At 41.9% G+C, this 25,294-nt stretch overlaps 2 protein-coding genes and 1 long non-coding RNA gene across 10 annotated transcripts; 1 reads left to right on the plus strand and 2 right to left on the minus strand.

Moving 5' to 3' along the window:
• Nucleotides 1-309: 309 nt before the first annotated feature.
• 42sp43 (P43 5S RNA-binding protein) lies at nt 310-3,274 on the minus strand. Of its 2 annotated transcripts, none has more exons than XM_082529701.1 (9): nt 2,702-3,274; nt 2,492-2,592; nt 2,328-2,424; nt 2,107-2,195; nt 1,787-1,860; nt 1,541-1,621; nt 1,283-1,446; nt 1,006-1,059; nt 310-844 (listed from the first exon to the last, which is right to left on the minus strand). In XM_082529701.1, exons 1-9 carry the CDS (start codon nt 2,834-2,836, stop codon nt 584-586), a joined length of 1,056 nt encoding a protein of 351 aa, XP_082385827.1. In that variant the 5' UTR covers nt 2,837-3,274; the 3' UTR covers nt 310-583. The 2 variants fall into 2 exon arrangements, with proteins under 2 accessions (XP_082385827.1, XP_082385826.1); XM_082529700.1 differs by having other exon boundaries at nt 1,217-1,446.
• A 476-nt stretch (nt 3,275-3,750) lies between these two features.
• Nucleotides 3,751-23,890, plus strand: LOC309704510 (disintegrin and metalloproteinase domain-containing protein 11-like). Of its 7 annotated transcripts, none has more exons than XM_082529694.1 (26): nt 5,952-6,605; nt 7,624-7,814; nt 10,231-10,307; nt 10,594-10,660; nt 12,318-12,400; nt 12,511-12,574; nt 12,657-12,717; nt 13,506-13,690; nt 15,045-15,116; nt 15,296-15,462; nt 15,556-15,640; nt 17,138-17,228; nt 17,662-17,713; nt 18,174-18,273; nt 18,412-18,483; nt 18,610-18,702; nt 19,029-19,109; nt 19,195-19,245; nt 19,324-19,387; nt 19,509-19,614; nt 20,318-20,437; nt 20,553-20,721; nt 20,998-21,109; nt 21,896-21,986; nt 23,193-23,210; nt 23,522-23,616. In XM_082529694.1, the coding sequence occupies exons 1-26, from the start codon at nt 6,413-6,415 to the stop codon at nt 23,535-23,537; spliced, it is 2,481 nt and encodes an 826-aa protein (XP_082385820.1). In that variant the 5' UTR covers nt 5,952-6,412; the 3' UTR covers nt 23,538-23,616. The 7 variants fall into 7 exon arrangements, 4 of the variants coding, with proteins under 4 accessions (XP_082385819.1, XP_082385818.1, XP_082385820.1 ...); XR_014276276.1 differs by lacking the exon at nt 21,896-21,986 and adding an exon at nt 21,456-21,574 and having other exon boundaries at nt 5,954-6,605; nt 23,522-23,565; XM_082529693.1 differs by lacking the exons at nt 21,896-21,986; nt 23,193-23,210 and adding an exon at nt 3,751-3,798 and having other exon boundaries at nt 6,466-6,605; nt 23,522-23,890.
• Nucleotides 13,558-14,547, minus strand: LOC309704515. Its single transcript, XR_014276279.1, has 3 exons — nt 14,432-14,547; nt 14,042-14,215; nt 13,558-13,643 (listed from the first exon to the last, which is right to left on the minus strand). It is a non-coding gene; the product is annotated as an uncharacterized lncRNA (long non-coding RNA).
• Nucleotides 23,891-25,294: the final 1,404 nt, after the last annotated feature.

Raw genomic sequence — 25,294 nt, forward strand, 5'->3', positions numbered from 1 at the left:
GACACTCATCTTTGTGTTCAAAGTCTCATCCGCCTCCAAAACGACATGCTGTGTGCATCAGTTCTTACTCATGTGCAGTGCTTCGTTCATATTTAATGAGCGCCAACATGTTCAGCAAATGTCAACTGATGTGTGCACCCGAAGCAAGCACAAAAGATAGATGCAGGAGAAGAACAGCTATTTGAGTGTGTTCACAATGAGATGCAATTAATATGACTAAACAAATCTTGGTCCTTCAGCACCTGCCACTGATGGGCTGACCTTCAGCAGTTCACCTAAACACTCAAGCACTTAGAATTCAAGCACCACTTTGAGGAAACTCACAACTATTTTTATTGGGTCAAAAGCCATGTTACAAAATAAGTGTTTCAGCTGAGACCTGCCGTCTCCAGAATAAGACTCAAAAGCTTGACATCCTAATCAATGTGTCAAGTTACACTGCTTTGAAATTTAAGTATTTTAATGTATACAATCTACATTCAAAAGGAAAAAGACCCATTGTCTAAACAAGAAAAAAAAACAACTTTGGTTTAACTTTGAAACAAAGTACTAACTTAACCAAAAAGCCTGGAAGCATCCTTGTTTAACCTTTTACTGGCGCAATCTCGTTCTTCTCCAGAGCCTGATGCTGTTTGATCCCAAACAGGTTACGCAGATTGACTTCTGGGTCAACATAGTGATGGATCTTGCGCTCATTGAAGAGGCCTGAGAGGTTCGTTTCCACCTTGGCACGTCTGGAGATTCGCATGCGCAGAGCAAATAGGTGACGCAGGTTTTCCTCCACGAGTGGCAGATTTTGTCCATTCAGGCGTTTCTGCCAGGTTTTCCTGGGTCGCTGCCGTTTCTGTTGAGTCAGAAAATTGAAATGAACTTGGTTTAACTCCACATATTAAACATGAATGAATTAGTGAACCCCCAGATTTAGACCTGAAGAATTTAAATTGTAACAGGTTTGCAGAGAAATATGTAGGTGCTTTAGTCTACTTCTACACCATTAGGTCTTACTTTCAGAGTGGTAGCATTTGGGTCATGGCGAAGTAGGTGTCTGGTCATACTCTCCTGCAGAATAAAAACAGTCACTACACAAGTTCCAAAAAAAATAAATTGCAAATCAAGTTTATTATTAAAGCTACTTTAAAACTGGATGTTATGTTTCACTGGCATCTCTTTTGATTTAAAGTAGGTACACATTTCCAGTTTCTTGCTAGAGACCTACCCGCATAGCAAACATGCGAGTACAGTCAGGGAAGGAACATCTGTATTTGAGCAGCTCAAGGTGCACCTTGCGAATATGGTGCTGCAGGTTAAAGGTTGTAGAAAAGTAAGCCTGGCAGTCATCTCTGGGACAAACCAGCACAGGCTTGTGGGAAGCATGCGTCCGCTTGTGCCTCCGCAAAGAATCCACTTTCTTAAACTCCTTCTTGCACACTTGGCATGTAAATGTGGCTGCAACACAAAAAAAAACAATTAACTGGGCCATCCTTTAACCAACAAAGCACTGAGCAGGGAAACAAAAACTATGTACTATGGTCAAATTCACCTGGGTGTTTAATCATGTGTTTCTGAAGTTTCCCCCAGGTATGTTCAAATACCTGGCAATTAGTATGAGGGCAGCGGTAACCTGCAGAGACCAGACAAATGAGATCATCCACCATCTCCCTTCTGGGCCATGTTTATTTTGTCTTCAATGCATGAAAAGGTTACACACAAAAGCATTCAACCCCATTTTAATGAAAAAACTGTACCGAGATTAAAGACGACAAGTCCCCACCAAGATTAAACCAACCTGCATGCTTCTTCTCGTGAGCTTTGCGAGCAATATGGGAGTCAAATGTGGCAGCGCATCCATCCTTCGAACATCTAAGTATCCCAGGAGTAAAGACAGAAGTAAAAATTAATCACAGACACCAACCCCACATAGGCATTGGCAGCTCATTCTGCAGGTATAAACGCTGATTAAAGCAGTAAAAGTATCATCTTTAATACAGAAACTCATTTGACAGCTTCAGCAATTTCTTTAAGTCACACAGTAGTGTCAGTATATGTTAAAGCAGAGCAAAATCTGAACTATATTTTATATGAATCCAAGCTATTACATGGACTTACTTGAACTTGACAACCATTTCATGTTCCTTCAGGTGCATCTTAAACAATCTGCGCTTTTTGAAGGTCAGAGAGCAGTTTGGGTGTTTGCACTACAGGACGGGAATGCACAAGTGATTAAAATGACAAGGCTTGAAAACCGGTTTATCTCAAAAGTAAACGAAGCTGGTGCAAATTATGTAGTTTTGGTGCCATCTGGTGTATAAGTGTATATTCACACAAACCTTGAAGTACTTATTTTTGTCTCCATGGGCGAAGCGCACGTGTCTCTTCAATTTGCTTGCGTTAAAGAATGTCTTTGTACAGGTCACAAACTTGCATCTGCATGAATCAGAAACCAAAGTGAGACGACAGCTGAGAGAAGGAAAACCGTGTTTGAGTTACTTACTTGAATCGCTTCTCCCCGGTGTGCTCAAGCATGTGGCGCCGCAGGTGAGAGCTTCTGGAGAAGCGACGACCGCAGCCGGCAACTGCGCACTGGCACGGGCGCTGCACGCATTTGTCATAGTTGTAAAGTTACTGTTTCTTACTTTATTTTTCAGTTTAAAGGGTTTAGAAAGAAAGGCTTTGGCACTGCGTAATTGAATATTTTCCTTACCGCCCCGGTGTGCACAGTCTCATGCTCTTTGAGTTTCCACTGCCTGGTGAAAGTTGCGCCACACTCGCCATGAGAACAGCTGAACAACTCCAGCGGTTGACCGCCGACAGGTTTCCCAGCTCGCATGTCATTCATTTTTTTCTGATATCTGAAAGTTACTCTAACTACAGAACGTTATGAAAACCGAGCGGCTGTTCCCTGCCAGTCTTATACTCTCTGGAAAGCTTTTAATTAGTTAACTGGCAGCGTCCTGACACCAGGCGATGAGTCACGCTTTACTATACTCTAAGAGAGAACCTGAAACCAATTAACTGCTAATTACCTCATTTTCCGCCACTTGGCCCAGCTGTAGTCACACAAACCTGGGCAAACCAGCACATCAATCAGCTCGTCACGTTGCTGTCCATGAGTGTTGCTATACTTTTTTTTTTCCTGAAGTGATACAATGACGGCTAAAGAAGACACATCAGAGATTAAAAACAGCAAACTGTGATGTTAAATTCTAATAAGGAGGCTATATTGTAAACATGCCTTCATGAAATTGGCTCATACTTAACAATAAGGACTCTTTCAACAACACCCCTTACTAACACTCCACGCTGAAGCTCTTCTCGATTACATAGGTAATCAGAGTTATACCTGTGGCAAGAGGTACCATGGGAAATATACACTCACTGCCCACTTTATTAAGCACATCTTGCTACCAGCAAGTTGGATCTTGTTTGTTTTGTTTTTTTTGTTTTTTTTTGCCTTTAGAGCATTCTTAATTCACCATGAGACAAATTCAACATGGTGCAGAAAAAAACTACCCAGAGATTTTGGTCCAAATTTATATGATAGCTTAACACAGTGGCTGGAAACTTGTCGGCTGCACACCCATGACACAGACCTCCAGTTCCACCACATCCCAAAGATTCTCTATTAGACTGAGATACAGTCACTGTGAAGGCCACTGGAGCACAGTGAACTCGTTGGTATGTTCAAGAAACCAGGTGAAGGTGATTTAAGCTTTGTGGCACGGCACATTATTCTGCTGGAATCAACTATCAGAAATGTACATGAGTAAAAAGATGGACATGCTCAGCAATAATATTCAGGTAGGCTGTGGCATTTAAATGATATTCAGTTAGTATTAAAGAGCCAAGAAAATATCCCCCACGTCATTACACCACTAGCCTGAGGAAAGAACAGAGAATGAACAGAGGATTTTGAGTTGTTTACACATTTTGAATTTTAACAGTTGGATATTTAAGTTACTGTTGCCTTCATATCAGCTTGACACAGTCTGACCATTGTCTTCTGATATCTGGCATCAATGAGACATTTTCACACAAAGAACTGCTTCTCATTGGATATTTTCTTTTTTTTTCCATTCAATTAAAGCTCTGACTGTGATACAGCACAGTCCACACCAGAGGGTAGTGTGTCTCTATCACAGTTGGCTCTGCCATTCAGATTCATGCACAAACTGTAAAAGTATTTGGGTATTCCCATTTATTTACTTGTGTATGTCCTGCATTCTGAAACAAATGCCTTCTGTTTCTCAACACGTCCGTTGGATTTTTAATGAGAATCATTGTAGAAGCTGGTTGAGACTTTTCCCCTGTTTTAGCAGAAGGTGTTAGACAGCTTAACAAGACTTCAAACATTTATATGCTACAGAAGGAATCCCCCTTTATATAACACGTATGGGAGGTGTATAGTGATGGATGCTGATTTACTGTGATTCCACCTGTGCTTTTATTACTGTGACATATCAACATCGACTGTCTATAGTACAAGTTTTGATTCAGGACTGGCTGCTTGAGAAGAGTTGTCTCTGTCAAGCTCTGATATAAGAGGGTTCAAGATTGTGATTATTATACATTACTTACATTTAAGTGTAACCTGAAATCTTAAAAAAAATGGAATTCCTCATATCCTTTATATTCACCCTAAAACCAGTGTGACCACTGCATCCCTGCTCACAGAGCCACCTTTGCACTACTTGCAACTCAGCTGTCTTACTGCAGAATACTGCATCAGCACTATGTGACCACTTACCAGATCACAGTGAAGACTTTAGTGTTTGAATCAGAAAGCCAGCAGCAAAGTGCAGACTAAAGTCAGTGTCTGTTTAAAGTTTTAGAACTGCAATATTCTGGCAGCCATTATTTTTTATTTTATTTTATTTTATGATATTTTATTTTATTTTGGCAGGGCAGGAGCATCTTTAGCTTATGCTGCATTCCTCCTGATACTCCCACCTCCATCTCTTCCTGCTATTCCTCCTTCTCTGCTTGTCTCAAAGGGAGGTAAATGAAATATTCAGAGGGGGTGCCGGTGCAGTTTTTCTCCATTAGTTTGATGTATTATAGGATGGCTGCTGAGATTGGGCTGCACCAGGGAAGCTAAACCCAGCAGGTGAGAGACAGCAGAGAGACTGCAGGTTTCAGCGTCCATCTCCATTAGTGGCTTCTGATTAGGAGTCATAAGCAGTTAAACTCATACATCCCTTTGAACACAGCATGTTTTACTGATCACTGGGGCCAACAAAAGCTTTAGAGTTACTTTAGTCAACATGATCATGTAATGTTCTTGTAGGGACATTCACAGTGGTCAGTTGGAGTTTTTCATTTCACTGACAGCAGTGTGTTTGGGCAGTATGCTCTGTGTGATGCTTGATTCAAATAAAAAGACTTAATCAGTCCCTGATATTACACTTTAGTAGCAGTCGTGCATATTCACTTAGCCGCTCTGCTGTGGTTAAGTAAGTACTCAGTGGACCACATGTAACATTCATTTTTTTCCAGCATTAATATTACGTTTTCTTCTTTTGCTACATATTTCCAGACCTATAAGCTGAATGTAACACTGGCTCTTAAAGTGAAAACCAGCTTCTCATTACAAAAACAGTGATTTTTCTAAATGTTAAAACAGCAGGATGCATTCAAACAGGTTAAACATTTGGAGATCCCTGTGATTAAGTTTATTTTTATGGCATTTGGTATAACTTGCAGTGCTGAAATGAATAAAAATGAATCGTAAGAATATCTTGAACAGTTTGAGCTGTTTAAGGCAGAAACAAGGTGTGAACAGTATGGCCTCTGCTGTAGCCGGTTTGTCAGAGGGTGTCTTGGGTTCATAATGTCTCTCCTCGGTCGGGACCACTTTCATCCCCTATAGAGCTGTGATCTTCATGTCAACGCTTTCCCGGATACTCCTGATTAACTCCTTCATGTTCAGAAAATGAATGAACTGCCCATCCCTGATCCCCTTTCGAGCTTTTCTCCGGCTGGCGGGCTGTCGCATCCTCTTCTTGCGCAGAGCTGCATGGCAACGGGAGGAGGAGGCAGCTCGGGATGAAGGAGGGTACCAGCGTCCCACGTGTCCTCCTCACCGCAGACCCAACGCATTGCTCTTCGGTTTCCCATCCCTTCGTTTCCGCATACTGCAGATTCGCATATACACACACATACAACCTCATCCATACACCCATACGCACCCGCGCAGGCTTGCGGAGCTATGATTCCGCGGTGCGCACTCTCCCGTTCCACACTATTTCTAAACTGATCACTCTCTAGGCCTGTATCCATCATCTCCGACAAAGGCCTGTCACTTCTTTTTTTCATCATTCTGATATGCAAATCCAAATTCTCTGTAGCAGTGTTGACCGGAGCTGAGAGGGCGAGTGATAGAGAGGGGGAGAGATGAGAGGAGGCACATCGTCAGATGTTTAGTAGATTGATTTTGGATCCTCGCCATCATTTGTGTGATTTTTTTAGTCTTTTCTTCACTCCGTCTGCCGGGTTCGTGACATCCTGCGGCTCTCCATGCTGTAATCCGGGGGAATATGTGAAGATCATGCTGGCGGTGTGGTGCTTCACGGTCTTTGCTGCAGTGGGCGAGAGGCTTGCAGTCTCAGGTAAGAGAGAGAGAAGCGAGCGAGGGGGTTTGGATCGAGAGAGGGAGAACCCCTTTCGTTTCCTTTGCATCCACTCTTTTTTTCACCGTGAACAGCACTTTTCGAACCCCGGTGTAGGCTCGTAATTTTACTGTAGCGGGATCTCGGTGCCAAACAGCCCACTGGCCTGAAAGCACAATTTGCTGCATCAACACATTCCCACTGCAGCCTCATTACCTATAACGTATCCATAACCATTTCAGACGAGCATTTAGGAAGAAACATCTACAGCACTAGAATATAACTACATTTTATTGCCCTGGGATGACGATTTGTGAGCCTTTCATTTGTATACGGGGCGATCGTGGCTCAAGAGTTGGGAGTTCGCCTTGTAATCGGAAGGTTGCCGGTTCGAGCCCCGGCTTGGACAGTCTTGGTCGTTGTGTCCTTGGGCAAGACACTTCACCCGTTGCCTACTGGTGGTGGTCAGAGGGCCCGGTGGCGCCAGTGTCCGGCAGCCTCGCCTCTGTCAGTGCGCCCCAGGGTGGCTGTGGCTACATTGTAGCTTGCCATCACCAGTGTGTGAATGTGTGTGTGAATGGGTGGATGACAGGTTGTGTAAAGCGCTTTGGGGTCCTTAGGGACTAGAAAAGCGCTATACAAATACAGGCCATTTACCATTTTACCATTTACTCACAATATGCAGGCTTATATGAGCATCCCTATTGTAGATAATTTAAGTAATGACAAGTATTCTAATTATTTTCCATCAGAGCGTGCACATCTAGCTATATCCACTATTTTTATAAAATACTATTACGGATAAATAATGTTCACTGTTAAATTAGGTCACCAAACCGTGAGCTTACAGATGAAGACGCTCACAGGCTGATTTGTTTTAAATGTGCATTACTTTGTGCTTGTTTTTTATCCTTAAAGAAATCCCCGCTGCTCTGTTTGGGCAGGTTCACTTGTGTTGCTAACTTGCAGTGCCTAGTGGAAACACACTGTGAGAGTTTTCCTCTTGTATTACATACAGGTGTTGACAGGAACCTGGAGCAGGATGGAAGCATGTGGGACTGGTTTGCCCCAGTGGGCCGGGCGGAGAGTGGGGACACTGCAACCGAGATCATTTATCCAAAGCGCCTCGTACAGCAAATCAAGTCAGAAGAAGAAATGGCTCATGACTACTTGGGTACCAGGGTGAAGAATAGCACCGGGGACACCTTGGTGAGCTTACATCCTTAATTCTGTTTATTCCCATGCTGTAAAGGATCCCAGACAAGGTTTTAGGACCCTTCCTAAATAAAAGAAACTGATACATTTCACTCTAAATTGAACAAAAAGAAACTATTCCACGTGAGTAATGCATAAATACATGTTTCAATGAGAACTTAAAAACATTTGCCCTGCACTAAAATCAATCATTTCCTGCATTTATCGAGGCATAAATGCAGGAAATCCTTGACCATTTCGACTGCAGATAACTGCATGCGTGTACAAGGGTGTGACAGCACCAGGACAGACTTTTATTTTGTTGGTGTCAACCTCCTTTTCCTCCCTGTCAGTAAAACAGTGCAGTGCTCAGCTCCCCACTGCTCATGCGGCTCCTGCTACACAGAGATAACAGCGCAGGGCGGTGTATTGCAGCAGCCTCTACTCCTTGCGATTTTGACCCATTTAGTCAGTGAAAATCCCTTTGAATGTGAAGTGAAGCAGCGTCCGGTGGGTGTTACCAAGAAGAGTTGTTGCTTGAAGCTATTTTTCCCTTCCCTAAATTTAAGCTGTAACCTCTAGCAACAAGTTATGAAACAACACTTGGCTTTCTTAATACGCACTGCTCAAATGCTGGTTAATCAAAGAGCTGTTTAAATGCCGCGCGATATATGAAGCGACCACCATCTCCACAGGACAAAGGTAGACTCTCTTGAAATAGTCGCATCATCTGATAACTCGGATGCCACGCTGAGTCTCTGACTTCTTTATTATTCAGTAGTGTGTTGAAGTATGTCCCATTAATTATAGAACAGGCCTGTGTAAGAAGTGCTGGATGGTCCAAGAGGTTTGAGCACTCTCCCCCATCCACTGTCTCTCCCATTCTTTCTCTCTCTCTCTCTGACAGTATATTAGGCTCAGTACACACACCAGAGTCACATGCTTCAAGATTTGACTGAATACATATGCTATAATCTTGGGAAGAGATGGTGTCTTAAATAAGCATAACTATAATATGTTCATAAAATGGTTTTCCGTAGACAAGATTTCAAAAGTCTCAGCTGCCTCACTTGCTGTGTTTTGTTTTTTAAATATTTAAGATGCTCGGAATAAGAGACCAGATAAATTTAGAAGCAGCGGGGAGGGATGAGCTGAACTTGTTCTTTTTTTTCTGTCACATCACACTGTGTTCAAAAATAGATGAAGCAACATTTTGGCTGATTTGATTTATTTGGTTTTGCACATTGCATTCATTTCGGCATAGCTTAAACTCTACAGATTATTAGATGAATATAGATTAGCATCTAGAATCAGATGTTCTCAAGGAAAAAGATAAAGGTATCATAAAGGTATAAAGTTATGGAGCAAGGCAGTTTGTGTGAGAGCAATGCTAGCATAAATCTTACAATGTGTTGTTTGAAGTGTTATTTTATGCAAGAATGTATATTGAACTTTAAGCAATTTACATTTCAGTATCCACAATGGCTTTAAAAGATCTGTAGCAGGTGGGGGCTGCTGGAGACGAAAATAATGATGTGACACAATTGAAGAGGAGTTTCTAAAAAGGACCTTTTAGTGTGATTGTTTCGGCTTTGAAACCAGCAACAATGAGAAAGCGACTGAGTGACAGATTCAGACAAATATGAACTTTTTTGATATTAAGTCTTTGTGATACCATCAGCAGCATCAGAGCAGCTACTTTGTCTTAAAAATAATGTCTTTCAGCCACGTCAAGAACAGTTAAATAGAAACAATCTAAAGCAGTAGAGCAGTGTTACTGTACAGGGACAGAGGTACCAAGCTGCAGCCTCTCCAAGACAATAGTAAGAAATCTGTTGTCTGTACTCAATGGAGGGAATAATTTCTGCATAGTGATGCGTTTTATTGTAAAAGCCCAGTGATTCACTGCAGCCGGTTCCTCCAGACTGAGTTCAAAGCCACGCTGGCACAGTCGAAGCTGCTGAAGAGACATACTGTTTGGTCCGCAGTAAATTTCACTCTCTCCTGCCCCTGCGGTGTCCTTACGTCCTCAAGCCTGGCAGCTGACCATCCGGGGACACAGCATGGCTGAATACATAGGAGTAACGGTTTCTCCTCTTCCTATCCTCCTGTGAAGACCTCCTCTATTTATCCTTATCACGAGACTCCAGCTTAGCTCCTAAACAGCCATAGCTCTGTGGAGTCAAGCTTGCCTGAAAGCTGGCAGCCAGTGCTGATCAATGCAGACTTTATAAATCATAATATCTCAGCTGCTGAGATGCTTTTAGACCTTACACTGTATTGATTTTGCTGAATTATTCATGAGACTTTTTCACAACCCTTCTGTGGCTTTCACAGAGTGACACATCTAACCACAATTGTTTTGTTACACTTTAATTTATCAGCTGTCAAATCCATCTCTCTAGCGTTTTTTTCTTTTTTCTTCTTTCAGCCTGTCCACTTGGCCCAGAGCTGTTTCCAAGTAGAAGCCTTTGGACGCACCTTCACTTTAGACCTGGAATTAAATCAGTTAGTATTACCCTGTAAATTCATCAGATCTGCTTTTTTTTTTGCACATTTTGTATCAGTGGGTGCTCTTAATTTACTGCAGCTGTTCTAATTAGCATTTCCCCACACTTAAGCAAATGCACTTAGCGCCTCTATTATGTTTCATGTCAAGATGGGGAACACCAAATAAATTTGTGGGGAGAACAGACAGCAGAAAAAAATCCCAGTTCATTATTATTATTATTATTATTTCTGACTAGAAAGGATGCTGTTGCAAGTATTTATAATATCTTATCTCTCTTTGCAGCCATCTTCTGTCTTCAGATTATGTAGAACGGCACTTTAACCAGGATGGCAGTCCCTTTCAGTCTGTGGTAAGGTTTTCTGCATAAGGTGGGATGCTCACATGATTTCAGTGCATGAACGTGATTCAAAGCAGCATTATCAGCATATTAAAGAGAGTGACCAGAGCAGCAGTGCAACACTCACTTAAAGTTTTGCTTCCTCCTGACAATCCTGAACTGATATAGATCAGATTATATAACAAAATCCTTCGGCTCAAACTGTATTTATTTTTATTATTCTTATTTTAGAAGTAAAACACACTTTTTAAGCCATCTTTTTTAAAATTATTGTGCTGATGTTTTCTACTATTTGATCACAACCTCGTGCTTTTATCTATTTATGGAAAGTGCATTTCGTCCTCCCTGCTTTAGAAGTAAGCTCGTGAACATTACCGGTCTGCACATATGTGGGTTTGCCTATCAGTACGTATGCATGCCTCTCTGCTTTTCTCAGACTGCTGAGAAAGAAAGGAAGTGATCGCCCGTGGTGTAAAATCACAAGCCCACGGAGAGAATCGTCGAGCGAACGTGGAAACGGGATAAAACCTTGACATCTAACGATGAGCTGTGTGCTTGTCAGGAGGGACCAGTGGAATGTGACTGCATTGTGCAAGCCAGGAGGGATGGCTAATGTTTGTTTTTTTTCTTCGCTTTTTCGTGGACAAATGTGCCACTCACTGCCCCCAGCACCCACCCACCCACTCAGCCAGCTCTCACATCCCCACCCACAATCATTTCGAACTCTCCTTCGGTCCTCCTGACCAATCACAAGCCTGTTTCCATAGCAACCAGTTAGCTCAGCAGTGTCATTAAGTTCTTGGCAGCGAAGAGAATGAAAGAAGACCGAAAGGGAGGGAAGAGCAGATCTGGAATGAGAGGAGGAGGAGGGGGATATATGGAGTAAAATGCCAGTTAATACAAAAGCAAGATGAGCTTTGGGATTGGGGAGGAGTAATTCTGGGGGTGTATGTGTGTTCACAGGCAGTCAGATTGTGCCTGGAGTGGTGAAAAGAGAGAAGGGGCATGCAGGGTTGAGGCTGGAGACCTGTGGTTAGACCAGATTGTCCCTCAGCTGGATGGAGGCTTCATGTGATGATGCCGCTTCTTCTGGACATAGCAGGCATGATGCATTCAGGGCAGCACTTAACCAGAGTGATCCCTGTGATTAAAATACTTTCAAGTTCAAAGGCATTGTTTCCCTGAGCTGCTGTTGTGAGGTCAAAGCGCCCTGCTGAAATCAATTTAATCCAGGTGAATCAATGGTTCTCACATTTCCCGCTGGTTCTCTTCACCGCTTTAACCTTGCAAAGCAGCGTCAGTGCTACATGACAAGAGCAGATTCCTCTTTGGGTTTTTTTGCGTTTAGTCGCAGCCTGTTTGCTGTACAGTTACTCCACATTAAATTTTAAGAAATAACTGTGTGGGCAATGTTAGTGTTGATTTATTGAAGAGGTCCTTGGGCATGGTGTACTTCCAGCTCTATTGTCAGTAGAGTAAAGGAGTGGAGAACACGATACAAGTAGGTCATAAACTGTGCCACTAACATCTTAAAACAGGAAAGCACGGAGAGGTTTTTCCTCACTTCTCACCTATTGTGATATCAAATGATCTATGAAATTGTCCCTATGAAGCTGAGAGTGTGTCAGCAGAGGTTATTGTACTAAGCAGTGGTTCTTTGTCCTCACAGGGAGGGGAACACTGCTACTATCAGGGAAGGTTAAGAGGTTTACCAGAGTCCTGGGCAGCTGTCTCCACATGCCATGGCTTGTGGTGAGTTTGACAGTAGACCTTGTCTGTAACTTCAAATACTAACTCCCTGTGTGTTACAAATTAGCCTCCCAAACTCACCCTTTATTCTTCATCTTGTTGGTGGTTCTCAGTGGCATGTTCTCTGATGGCTTCTTCTCTTACGGTATTGAGCCCTTTCACAATGACAGCAATCAGGTAAATGACCTGTGACTATAATACAGATTTTTATAGTTAAACATTTTTGTTTTAGGTCCTAATCTTAATATTTTCACTTTAGTATGATGGTGCTCACCTAATACGCAGGATGCCTGATATCAGACTTCCGGCCCATTGTCCAGGTATAAAGCCACACTTATCTTACATTCATGACACATTTGACTTCATTTAGGAAAGAACCTATGCCAAGCGCAATTTTTCAAAAGTCTGAAAATAAATGTCACTTTTTGATTCACAGAAGCTGCTCAAAAGCAGCCATTTTCAAAAATACAAAATCATTTCATAAAAATAGATCAAATCAAATTCATAAGAAATGGATAAATAAGCTGGGTATAATTAAATAATAAGAATAATTTTAAATATATTACATTCACAGTGTTCAAAAGGGAACCTGTTTTGTTCCTTTCGAACCTTGTTGTTATGTTAAATTGCAGAGAGTAGCTTTGTATCATTCAAAGTTTGTGAAATAAGCATTTTTAGCTCCCTTCCTCCAGCCTTGAAGTCAACCTTCTTCTGATTGGCTGCCATTCCTGAACAGTAGTTGGGTCATAGCCCGAACGTCCTGGTTTGGATGACCACATTTGGCATATTTGCTCTCAGTGACATCACACAGAGCCAAGTGTAGAGAAAACATCTAAACTGAGCATTTAGAGTAGTCAGACACAGAGCTTTTGGTTCATAGGAACTCTCTGCGTATTATTTGAAAAATTTGCAATGTTTAACATTATTATTTGCTCTTGTAACAGTACATATGTTTCAGAAAATGAGTAAAATTATAACAGGTCACCTTAAAGATTCGATTTTTCATTGTTTAAAGCCAACTTGAGCTAATAATTTTCTGTCCTCTATCTTCCTTAAAAAGTAATATTTCCCTCTAACTGCCTGCAGCTCTGCTTTTTTATGTGTCCAGACTGTACAGAGGACAGTGAGTGGGATGGCAGAGGAGGTGATGGTGATGATGATGACAGACCGGACCAAGTGAGGGAGCAGCAGGCGTCTGGGGGTCTGCGACGGTCCAAGCGAAGTGTTCGCAAGCCCTCTGTGCAGACTGAGACCAAATATATTGAGCTGATGGTGGTCAATGACAATGATATGGTGAGTGCTAAAGGTTCTTGGTAGCCTGATGACTGTAGTGTGTACTGCTTAACCACATACCCCATGGTTTGTCCAGTACTTCTCCTTATTTATTGTCTAAAATTTCAGTGCCACAATCAATAAGGACATAAAATCTCCCCAAAATTACAAATGTACTTGTACAGAGAGGAGCAGTACCTAAATATCACCAGGATTTGCATGGCTAACAGTAAACAAGAATAGCTGCAAATGCTTGTCTGATAGCAGTTTGTGAGTAAAAAATAGCAAGTTAAAAGATAAATCAAATACAGAGCCCAGTAACAAGTAGAAATATACATTTTATCATCATAATATCAGCATTTAAATTAATACCTTTTTTTAGTGGCCAGCTCAACAAAGAAGGATGACACACTGCCACTTGCAGAGCAGTGACCAGGTGTTCTGCAGTATGGCTAATCCCACTCAGCTCCACTCAGGAAACCTTGCTACGCAAACAGAACCCACATAGAGCAACCCCTCAAGAGGGCCTGGGGCTGTCACATATTGCTAGTTGTACACAAACATATGAGCTTTTATTTTTATATAGCAACAAAGCTGCCAGAGGCCAGGCAGTCCAGTTTCATTAGCTCCAAGCTTACACTGACATCAGAATATGTTAGGACTGGACAGTGTACAGGTGTTCATATGCTAGTTGAACGTTTCTTAAAGGAATACAGACAAAGCAATGGATATGCAATAAGAAAAAAACTGTGACAGACTGACCTCCTTTGACAGGTAAGGATGGATAAGAGTCATGGTAAAACTATAAACATGAAGAGGCAGAGAGACTACAAACCTAGAAAACTAAATTAAAGAGAAATATCTGGCAGAATAGATGATATAGAGTGTAATCAAGGAAGTGGAAATAGGTGCATAATGAGACACAGGTGTAGACAATCAAGACAATCAAAAGGGGAACAAAAGACTCACAGGAAGACACAACAGATAACCCACTGCTGAAGTAAAACAGGGAACAAACTGAAAGGCACAGACAAACTACTAGGTACAGAGCTGATGCAAACTTACACTGAACAGAATGCAGAAAGAACATTGGGGGAACACACAAGTAACACACTGATGAAACTACAAGTCAAATACAACAGATTTCATTGTTAAGCAAAAAGCAATATTTGCATTTCATTTAATTAACCGAAACTTTGCCACTTCAGTTGACATTGGTCATGCAAGAAGTACATTGAAACATTCCATGTAACTCATTCCTTATATCACTTGGTCAGTACAAGTAAATCAAATTACATGTCTGATTGTGTATTTGTGTGTAGCAGAGCTGATGTGATCCATCTCTTAAGCCATCTGTGCGTCTTTTCCTCTACAGTTTGTACAGCTGCGTCGCTCAAGCAGCCAAACCAAGAACTTTGCCAAAGCTGTGGTCAACACGGCGGATACGGTAAGTGATCGGTTTGCAGGAAATTAATCCTCCTACTGCTAAACTCTGCCTTCTCACTTCGCCACCTGTCAATAAACACGTGTGTGTGTGGGAATGATCTGTCCCAGATGACACTTACAAAAAATCAGACCAAAACACCAAATGAAGCAGTGCACTGATGGGCATTTTGTGGTCCTCAGATCTATCAGGAACAGCTCAACACAAGGATTGTACTGGTCGCCATGGAGACCTGGACCTCTAAAAATATGATGCCAGTAGTGGAAGACCCATTGACAACGCTGCAAAACTTCATGAAGTACAGGAAGGACAACATCAGAGAGCAGAGTGATGTAGTCCATCTTTTCTCGTAAGACCGTCAAAATAAATAAATAAAATTTTAATGGGAACTAAAGCTTATGTGATGTCTGGACTTGCAACTTTGGCTTTCCTGTGCTCACAGAGGGCGTAACTTTCATAGTAGCCGTAGTGGGACAGCCTACACAGGAGGGGTGTGCTCTCCAACAAGAGGAGGAGGAATTAACGAGGTAAGGAAAATATAACATGATTATAATTTTCTATTACACAGATAGGGTTTATTATAAATTTTAACCTAAAATGAGTAATCCATCCATCCATCAGTTTTCTTAATACCTTATCCATTTGATGGCCACTAAAGGTTATCTCAGCTATCATAGCGCGAGAGGTGTGGTGCTAACTACTGTATTACTGTGAATCTCTAATTGGACTTATAATATAAATTGAAATTTAGTTGTAAAGCCAAATTTTAAGTTTTTATGTATTTTTGTTATAATATTAAAATCAAATCATCAATAAGTAGGACTAAGTTCTCTGATTTAAAACATAGCTGAAAATAATTTATATGAAGCATATATTTTCAAGTAGGTACAGCAAAAAAAGTTGCGAGACTGAACCTGCTCAGTGACTGGGGCTATTCTTTGTGCAGTTTTCATGCTCTACTCATGCTTATGTGGGATTCCTGTGGGTGCCCAGGTTTCCTCCCTCAGTCTAAAGATATCTGTGTTTGATTATCAGGCGATTCTAAATTGATTGTGTGGAGGTGAAAGTTGGCTGTGTCTCTGTGTTGGACTGGCAGCCTGTCCAGGCAGAGGGACCAGGTGTCCCAGCACAGCAGTTTTATCCTGTTTGTAAGTCGTAGAATCAGCACTGAGGCAGAGACGAGCTACTGCATAAGTTAGATGAGTGTAAGTATTCTAGGGTCTGTTGAAAAGTGAAGGACTAGTGGAACAGGAGACTGTTGCAGTAGAGAGAGGACAGAGGGAAAGTGAAGCTGTCAGTTTACTGGTCACTATAAGTTCCTACCCTCATATATAGCTAACAAGCTTTGGGTTGTGACCAAAAGAAATAGATCACAGACATAAGAAGCAGAACTGCAAGTATCTGTGTTCTCTTTTAGAGATAGCACGAGGACCTCAGCCATTTGGGAGGGACTCAGAGCAGAGGCACTATTCCTCCAAATTCAAAGAGCCAGTTGAGGTGGTTTGGGCATCTGGATAGGATGCTTGTTCAGTGCTTCCTAAGTGACGTGTTTTGTGCAAAAGCGTGTAACTATTGCAGTTTGTACTGTGCATTAAATGCAGGAGTTGTACACGGGGCCACAGGCAACAATGATTTCCTTTGTCATTTTGTGGTGGATAAGCTCAGTCTCTCACAAACGTGCTCCTGTGATTAGCCAGCACGTCATAGAGTGGGTGGGAGGTATTGTCCAGCATTGTCCTTGTCTTGGACAACATCCGCCTCTCCGGCAACACCTTAAGGGAGTCCAGCTCCATTCCCACAACATTAGTGGCCTTACCAATCAGTTGTTTTGAGTCTGTTGGCATCTGCCACTGCTGAGATTCCTGCCTCCACAACACAGATGTAAATGACAGGGGGAGGATGGATGAATGGATGGATGGATGGATAAACTCAACTTATGTGACTCACAATAAATATGTGTCGCAAAATATGTGTCCCCACTTCACAGCAAACTTTTACATGCATTCCATGTGAATTTGTTTCAGTATGGAAATGTAGGTGCGATGGCCATCACTTTGTGCCAGAGTCTTGGCCAGAACATTGGAATGAGGTGGAACAATGCACGTAACTCTGCAGGTAAGATAGAAGGAAAGCTTTATTTACAGGGAACTGTAAACCCAGCACTGGAGTGAATAGATTAACAAAGTAAGAGAGCAACATTGGTGCTGGTAGGATTAAGGCAGTGGGGGTGGAGGTGTTAGTGTCCCTGTCCAGCAGTTCTCTTCTGTAATTATACTCCTTCATTAGGTGATTAGTCACCTGCTTCCAAGAAGGAGGAGGTGGTTAAAGCATCCTTGCCACTAAAGAATAGGCTCTATAACCATCAGTTGTATTTTTCAATGCCAAACACATAGATCTATACTGTATCTCTTATCTTTATTTGTTATGAGTACAAGTTCATAATGTCTTGCAGCAGCATTTAAAGCGTCACAGCTTAAGTTATAAATGAAGATCAGTGCATTATTTTATTCCTTTAGTTTATGTCTGTCATCTTTGCCGTTCTTCACAGGAGACTGCAAATGCCCAGATGCCTGGGTGGGATGCATCATGGAAGACACAGGGTAAAATCCCTTTAAGCTACAGTTTTGTCTTACTAATTTCCCTGACTTAAAAAATGAAACACCTGTAACAGAGAGAAACTTTAAATTTTACTGTCTTTCGATTAGTCAAGCCAGTGATAATCACCGATGCATTTGATGCTTTGTGCAAATTTGCTGAAACATAAGACATCAGTGTGCTGGTCACCGTGTAAGAATTACAAATGGTGAATTGAAAGTATTTACTACATGAGTGATTTGGATTTAGCTCCCCTTGCCAGATGGAACAATAAAGATTTCAATTATTCATTTGAGTAATATCTTACTACAGATGGTAACATTTCTGTCAGATTGCGACATGATGGCACAGACACCCACAATGGATCTGGCATTCCTTACTGACAGAAAAGTATCATGCTGTTTTTATTTTATTTCCTTGTCATGTAGTGTCTTGATCTTCCTTTGTGTTTTTTTGTCATCACAGATTCCATCTGCCCAGAAAGTTTTCTCGCTGCAGCGTTGACGAGTACATCCAGTTCTTGCTCCAGGGAGGTGGCAGCTGCCTGTTCAACAAGCCCAACAAGGTGAGGGCCATGTGGATATGTGGCCTGTGAAATCTTTTTTTAAATCAAAATACATATTTAATTCGGAGTCGCACATTACTTTTTTGCTTTAATCCTTTGAATAACCTTTACTTAATCTTTTACCTTTGTCTTTTTTAGCTCTTGGACCCTCCTGAGTGTGGGAACGGGTTTGTGGAGCCAGGAGAAGAGTGTGATTGTGGATCCCAGCTGGTAAGTAGCTGGCTAGACTGGTTAACCTACTGGAAACAGGTAGCGTCTCCACATCATGTCTATGTATGGGCCCCAAATGGTGTCTTGTTTTCTGGAACTCAGCTGTTTTCATGTCTGTGGTGGCAGGAATGTGCCCGTAGGGGAGGAGCCTGCTGTAAAAAGTGCACCCTTACCCATGATGCCATGTGCAGTAACGGACTCTGCTGCAGTGGCTGCAAGGTGAGCAGCCCTGTATTACAAAGAGCCTGAAAAGTAAATTAAACTGACTGAGTGAAATTTGAACATCAGGTTTACTTTGTCAGAGCATTTATAGTATTTTTCTCCTTTATATGTTATCAAAACTTCTGAAATTTAAAAGATTCAGAAAGTCTTAATTTATGCTGGTGCGGTGACAAGAACAAGAAGTGTGTCATGTTTCTTATGACTCACAACATTTTCAGACTTCTCAGCCTGTATGGTTGCGCGGCATGCATTAAAAATCACCCATATGACAACTGATTGACATGTTTGTCTGATGCCTTTTTTTTTTCTCTGATGCGTGTTAGTATGAGCAGAGAGGCGTGGTGTGTCGACAGGCTGTGAATGACTGTGACATCCCGGAAACTTGCACTGGAGACTCTAGCGAGGTAGCACTCTCTGTACACAACACTGAAAACTGTAAGATCACATAAAACGGCTTCCAGTTCATGATGTACTTTCCTACTTTTGCAGTGCCCTCATAATGTCCACAAGCTAGATGGATACATGTGTGATAATAGTCAGGTAAGAGATGGTTTTGGCTGTTTTCTAATATGCAGTTGAGTTTGTGGTACACTAATTAGCACTGTTTCACCCCTTTAGGGACGATGTTACAGTGGACGATGTAGGACACGTGATGGACAATGCAAGGGGCTCTGGGGCTATAGTATGTGTTAAACACATCCACAGCATCTCTTCCAGCATATGACATTTTTATTTTACTAGTTTAGTCTGATTCTGATAGTTAAAATATGAATATGTATATTTGTTTGTTTTTCCCATCTCAGATTCAGCAGACAGGTTTTGTTATGAGAAGCTGAACGCTGAGGGGACAGAAAAAGGAAATTGTGGCCCCGGTCCTGATGGCCAAGGCTGGCTCCAGTGCAACAAGCCGTAAGTGGCAAATTCCCGATTCTCTTTTTTGGTTTTCTTGCACTGTATGTTAGCATTTTCCTTATTATTGCACGGTCTGAATTTCAAGTGTCTCTTGAATGGTGGCCTTATTTTAAGATTTTCCACCAATTTCACTGAAAAGATTCAAAAGATTCAAACATAAAGAAAAGTGAGGAAAAATGGGCACATGCAATACTGCCGGTATGGTCATCCCAAGACAACAAGCAGCTGGACAGTGTCCAGAGAGACAACAAAAAAGGCTCCACAGAGCCTGACCCTTCCAGACATCCTGAAAATAGCAAAAGTTTGAAAATTAGAGGGATTCACACACCCCCAAAAAATCCACCCTGGCTGTGGCTCAGGAGATAGTCTTCCACTAATTAAAAGGTCTGTGATTCAATCTCTGAATCATTCAGTCCTCAAAGAGTCCTTGTGTGCAATCTCAACCAATTTACTGATGCATCAATCAGGAAGTCATTCATAAAGTTCTGTAAGGATGGAATAAAAACTCTGTCTATATGTGTATGAATGTGAAAGAGTCACCTGCTCATTCTAGGCGTGACCTGAACATAATCCTCAGTTGGCCTGTCAGTAAGGAAAAATAAAACTTCTATAAATGTATAGAAATCTATAATACATTTATGAATTGCACTGTTGGTGAAATGTCATGTTCCTTTTTTCTTATTGCATCGGCTTCTTTTAGAGATGTTTTATGCGGGTTCCTGTTCTGTGCTAATGTGACAATGAAGCCAAAGTTTGGAGACCTCCAAGGTGAAGTGACCAGCTTCACCCTCTATCACCAGAACAAGTACTTGGACTGCAGGTAGTCACATTAAATTCATCCAATCAGTCACAAAGGCTGTTGTCCATTAGTATCCCTTGGTGTTGTAATTCTAACTCTGTCCTATCTATCTCTCATGTTTGGATGCTTCAATTAGGGGTGGCCATGCTCTGCTAGAGGACGGCACAGACCTGGGCTATGTGGAGGATGGCACTCCATGTGGTCCCAACATGATGTGTTTGGAGAGACGCTGCCTCCCTGTGGCTGCATTCAACCTCAGCACATGCCCAGGATCCAACTTCGGACGCATTTGTTCTGACCATGGGGTAAAAGAAAAAAAGACAAAGCTAATATCTTCTCATTTTAGAGTGACACTGTCGATTTTTTCAGTCTAAATTTGAATGAAAAATTAATGTTTTTTATGTGAACTTTAACTGTTTCAACACCCTTTTAAGCATCACACATAGGACCTGCTTGAAGAACAGGCTTACGTTGATTATGTTGATCAATACCAAATCATTTTAATGTTCTTATATTCAACTGCCCCGTCTTTCTCTTAGCAGATAGCTAATTGGGCCTCTCTCCCATCAAATCTCTTGCAGACCTGCAGTAATGAAGTGAAGTGTATCTGTGATAGGGACTACACCGGGAAGGACTGCAGTGTCTTCGATCCCATCCCTGAGCCCACGGTCGCAACAGGCCCAGAGAAGAAAGGTCCATAGCAACTCTCACCCTGTCCATGTCTCTCTTTCTGTCTGCCTCTCACATCCCCCTCATAGTCTCTACCCATCATCCCTTTAGCTTCTTCATGTACTGAAGTCGACTACCTCACATTGGACAAAAAGGATAGTTTACCTGAATATTGTGAGGAAGTTAATTTTTAGACCACACAGTGTTATCCTTCCTGCTGAGTCTTGGTTTCAATGTTGGAAGATTGTGTGGGTGTGTTGAGACACATTTATCCATTAGAGCATGTGTATGTAGTGAATGTGTGTGTGTGGTGGTACTGTGTGCTTTGCAGGCACTGCGATTTTCAAGTGTCTTCCTTACTTTCTTGCAGTCTGCCAATGACACAGAGCAATTGAGCAGCTGCTGCTCTTATAGAGCCAAAAAAGCCAAAGCCACCCTGAGCAGGAGGGTGTCCAGCTGAAAGAGCAGGAGAGGTGGAATGAGAACAAAGTAATAAAACACTCTCTCCTTTGTATTTTTGTTACTGTTGTCTTCCTGACTTCCCTCGCTCACCCGCCTGTTCTCCCATCTCCACCCCATGGGCTGGTTACTTCCTCTTTCCCTGCATCTCTCTTTCTGTCTGCAGGTATCTTGCCATCTTTCTCTCTCTCTTTCTCCCTCTCTCTAGTTGATGTTGTTGATGTACAGTGTTGATGCTGTCTTCTGACGTGTGTTTTTTAGTGGTGTTGTTTTGTTTCTGCCCCTCCTCTTCCTCCTCCTCCTCCTCCTCCTCCTCCGCACCCTTCCTTCCCTCCTCCTTCCTCTGCGCAGGTCCAAGTGGCACCAATATCATTATAGGGTCCATCGCAGGTGCTATTCTCCTGGCAGCTATAGTCCTAGGGGGAACAGGATGGGGATTTAAGTAAGAGTTCTGGCATGCCTTTCTGTACCTGTCTGCTTCTACCTAAAGGACGTCCCCGCCCCTCCCACTCTCACGTTTATGAACTAGATGCCCATTTGCAACTCACTGCCCAGCCCAGGGGAGGGGAAATGGGGAGTCAAGTCTGAGACGTGCTAATGCTTGAACCGCTTTTGGCTTTTAAGATCCATACAAAACACAACTACGCTGTAATCAACTCTGAGCTCCATCCTGCACCTTTCCTCCCTCTCCATCCTCTTTCCAGACCCATTTTTTTAGTAATGACAGGGCAAGACATGTTTTTTGCCAGGAACCACTACAGCCCTTTTCTCAAGTCTACTAGAACAGACCTGACTTACCCTACTGGTGCCACATTTTCCCCCACCTGTTTACTCTCCATGTAAAGACTAAAAACGTTTTTGTTTTGTTTTTTTGACACTGGGTTTACCTAAGCATTCATTTTGTCATATACTCTTACGTTGGTGCTTTTAAACACCTGCATTATCCCTTTTCTCTGTAGGCAGCATCCTAACCTCAAATGCCCTTGCTGAAGTGCTCCTTCCGCACTATTCCACCTATGCATGCTTGCTATTATGCACTACTTATGGTCTGACCTAAAAGGACTACTGCTGCTCTAATAGACAGTCAGTATATATGATATATGATGTATATGATAATTCTTTGATATATAGACAACAGTAAATTAAGAAGCAATAAGTGATTCTTAGTTTATAGAATGCAGTCAGTCCTTTTGGGGCCAGAAGTGTCTGTGCATGTGTGCATGTGTGCATGTGTGCATGAGCCATAAGCAAAGTTTTCTCTTCCTAATCATACTGCTGGCTTACTGGGTAATATTATCAGGCATAGCTGTGGCAGACTTCTGTAGACCTGCTGCATGTGATGTGATCACTACAATGTGATGAAGATTTAGGGAAGGACTGGTAGATGAATAATGGATTGAGTCATTGTTTGAGTCATGATGGAGCTAATTCTGACTTGACTTGAGGCAGTTTGACAAGAAGGAAACTTAAGTCCACTCTAAGTTGTGTTTACTTGCTTTGCTACTTACTTTGCTTTTTACATAGAATTATAACTTGCAAAGCACATTAATTCTTATTTGTGTGTCATGAGTTCTTCATTTCTTTTATCAATACTGACTTAAGTATCTCCACATTTTGTCTTCTCTCCTGGCGTTCTCATGGGATGCAGGAACATTCGAAGAGGAAGGTATAATATATCACCATGTAATCTGTACACAGAGCTGCATCCTAAAAATATCCCACTATCTCATCCCAAACTCACTCCGCATGGCTGCTGACACAGTAATCCACCATCTGAAAATCATCTCCACAGAACTTATTCAATCCTTTCCATTTCAGTTCTCTCCTTTTTAAAAAAATTTTTAAAAATACTTTAGATCATTCCTATTACACCAGCTACAAAACAGTAAAGCAAAATAGCTTCTCTCATCGTCATCTCCTATCACCTATATCAGCATATCTATATTAATAAGTGCTTAATTTTCACTTGTCTTTCAGATCTGGTGGAGGATAAGATCTGTCTGTCTTTCTGTCTCTGTGTCCTGTCCACTTCTGTCTTCCTCCTCGCACTGTGTCATTTCACGTTGAAGAAGAGGGGAACAAAAAAAAAAATAGGTCTTCCACTACTGTCCCACAATATCTCCAAAACCTCTTCCGAGCATCGTTTCCTCCACGATCGCGTCTGCTCCTTTCGTCTGTCCTCCTGGGACCTGTGGAGCTCCTCTCACCATACCAGCCAAATCATACTCATGTGGCTGCTGCCAGCAGGCCACTGAGGATTACGTCCAGGCCACGCCTAGAGCAAGCAGGTGGCTCTCCCTGTGGGAGACACCGGGGTCTTCCTCCAGTCCAGTGGCTATACGAATGTGCTTTGGTGTCTGTGTACCTCTTCTCACGTCTCAGACAGTCTGATCAAGAACATATCAAAGGTGGACCAAATGAGACACGTCTTTCCAATGCCTGCCTGCACATAAACTAACCCGGCCGTCACTTGAGTAAATGCTGGACTAGCACACACAGACTGAAATAACATAACAGGGGCTGTATTGTTTCCTTTTTTTCTTTAAGGAAACGGACCTAAGATACAGTTCCTCCGAGGTCCAGACGTTGACAAGGTGCATCTTAAAATGGACAGAAATTAGTTTTTAATCTACAACATTTGGCAACGTTGAGATAACTTTAACAAAAAGAACACTATTGTTAGCATGTTTTCCAAAGAAAAGGTGAGTAAGGACTGACTGATCGTAGAAGCTGTTTGTTCTGGATTGCAGTTTGAGTCTTAACTTGAGGCATCCTACCTGCCCACCAATCTCCCACACCCTCAAGTTTTCAGGTACAAAAAAAGGAAGCTAGGTGTTGTGGTTTTGGGATCATTAAAAAAAATATCATATATATGAAGCAGCAGAGACCGTAACTTAGTGTTTTCGATGACAGACCGACCAACATACATTCCACAATATCTGTCTGTGCGTGTTCACCACTTTTGGGCCCAAAGTTTGTACGCTTAGGAAGTTTACTATGTCTGTCTGCTCAGGAGTGAATGTATGGGTGTAAGAGGTTTTTAAAGAAAGTAAGAATGTGTGTGTTTACATTAATGTTATGGGGCAGTTGTGTCTGTGTACACCTGAACATTCCTCCCATCACTGGTTTTTACCTCTAGCAGATCATCTCTTTCTACAACCTGTTGTGCGCTGCAGCCACGCACCCTAAAGGCAGCACAGAAAGAATTCAACATGCCATGTATCTACAAAAAAAAATGAGCACTAGCCAACTGTATGCACACCTATTTGTAAATATGTGCAAGATATACTGAATGTTAAATGCAATGTATGAAGATTTATTTAAAACTATGCTTAAAAAATAATTTATCTGTTTGAGAAAATTTATAGCTATCCATCTCCTGACACGCCCTGCCTCTGCAAATCTCTCCTGTAGACAAAGCTGTCCATGCATCTTTAAATGTGGCCAAAAAAAAAAAAAAAAGCTACGCTTGCCATCTCATCATTTCTCTTGTAGTTCTAACTACCACTGAAATGAAATGCCATGAGTCTTTTGTACATTTGTTGATAGCCCTGATCCCTGGGTGAACGCCTCAGCCCAGAAACTTTGTAAATGAGATTAAAGAGATCTGGTTCGGGGTCCAGAATGCAGCTTGTCTGATGGCGTATGCGGTCAGTTTGGTTTGTTTTGAGCTTTGCACTATGGCTAATGCACTATTGTTATTAATACAATATGTACAGAGTGGATATCAAATGCAATCGGGAAGAAGAA

Source organism: Aulonocara stuartgranti (genome assembly GCF_965226115.1).
Source record: "Aulonocara stuartgranti genome assembly, chromosome: 4".
NCBI lineage: Eukaryota > Metazoa > Chordata > Actinopteri > Cichliformes > Cichlidae > Aulonocara > Aulonocara stuartgranti.

Excerpts from the sequence above, each read along its gene's own strand:
- LOC309704510 (XM_082529692.1), top strand. The coding sequence starts at position 3,772 with ATGGACATGCTCAGCAATAATATTCAG. Across the intron at positions 18,484-18,609 it reads GTGATTGTGGATCCCAGCTG|GAATGTGCCCGTAGGGGAGG; the intron begins GTAAGTAGCTGG and ends CTGTGGTGGCAG. Across the intron at positions 21,110-23,521 it reads AACAGGCCCAGAGAAGAAAG|ATCTGGTGGAGGATAAGATC; the intron begins GTCCATAGCAAC and ends CTTGTCTTTCAG.
- 42sp43 (XM_082529700.1), bottom strand. The coding sequence starts at position 2,836 with ATGAATGACATGCGAGCTGGGAAACCTGTCGGCGGTCAACCGCTGGAG. Across the intron at positions 1,861-2,106 it reads GAAATGGTTGTCAAGTTCAA|ATGTTCGAAGGATGGATGCG; the intron begins GTAAGTCCATGT and ends TGGGATACTTAG. Across the intron at positions 845-1,005 it reads CAAATGCTACCACTCTGAAA|AAACGGCAGCGACCCAGGAA; the intron begins GTAAGACCTAAT and ends CTGACTCAACAG.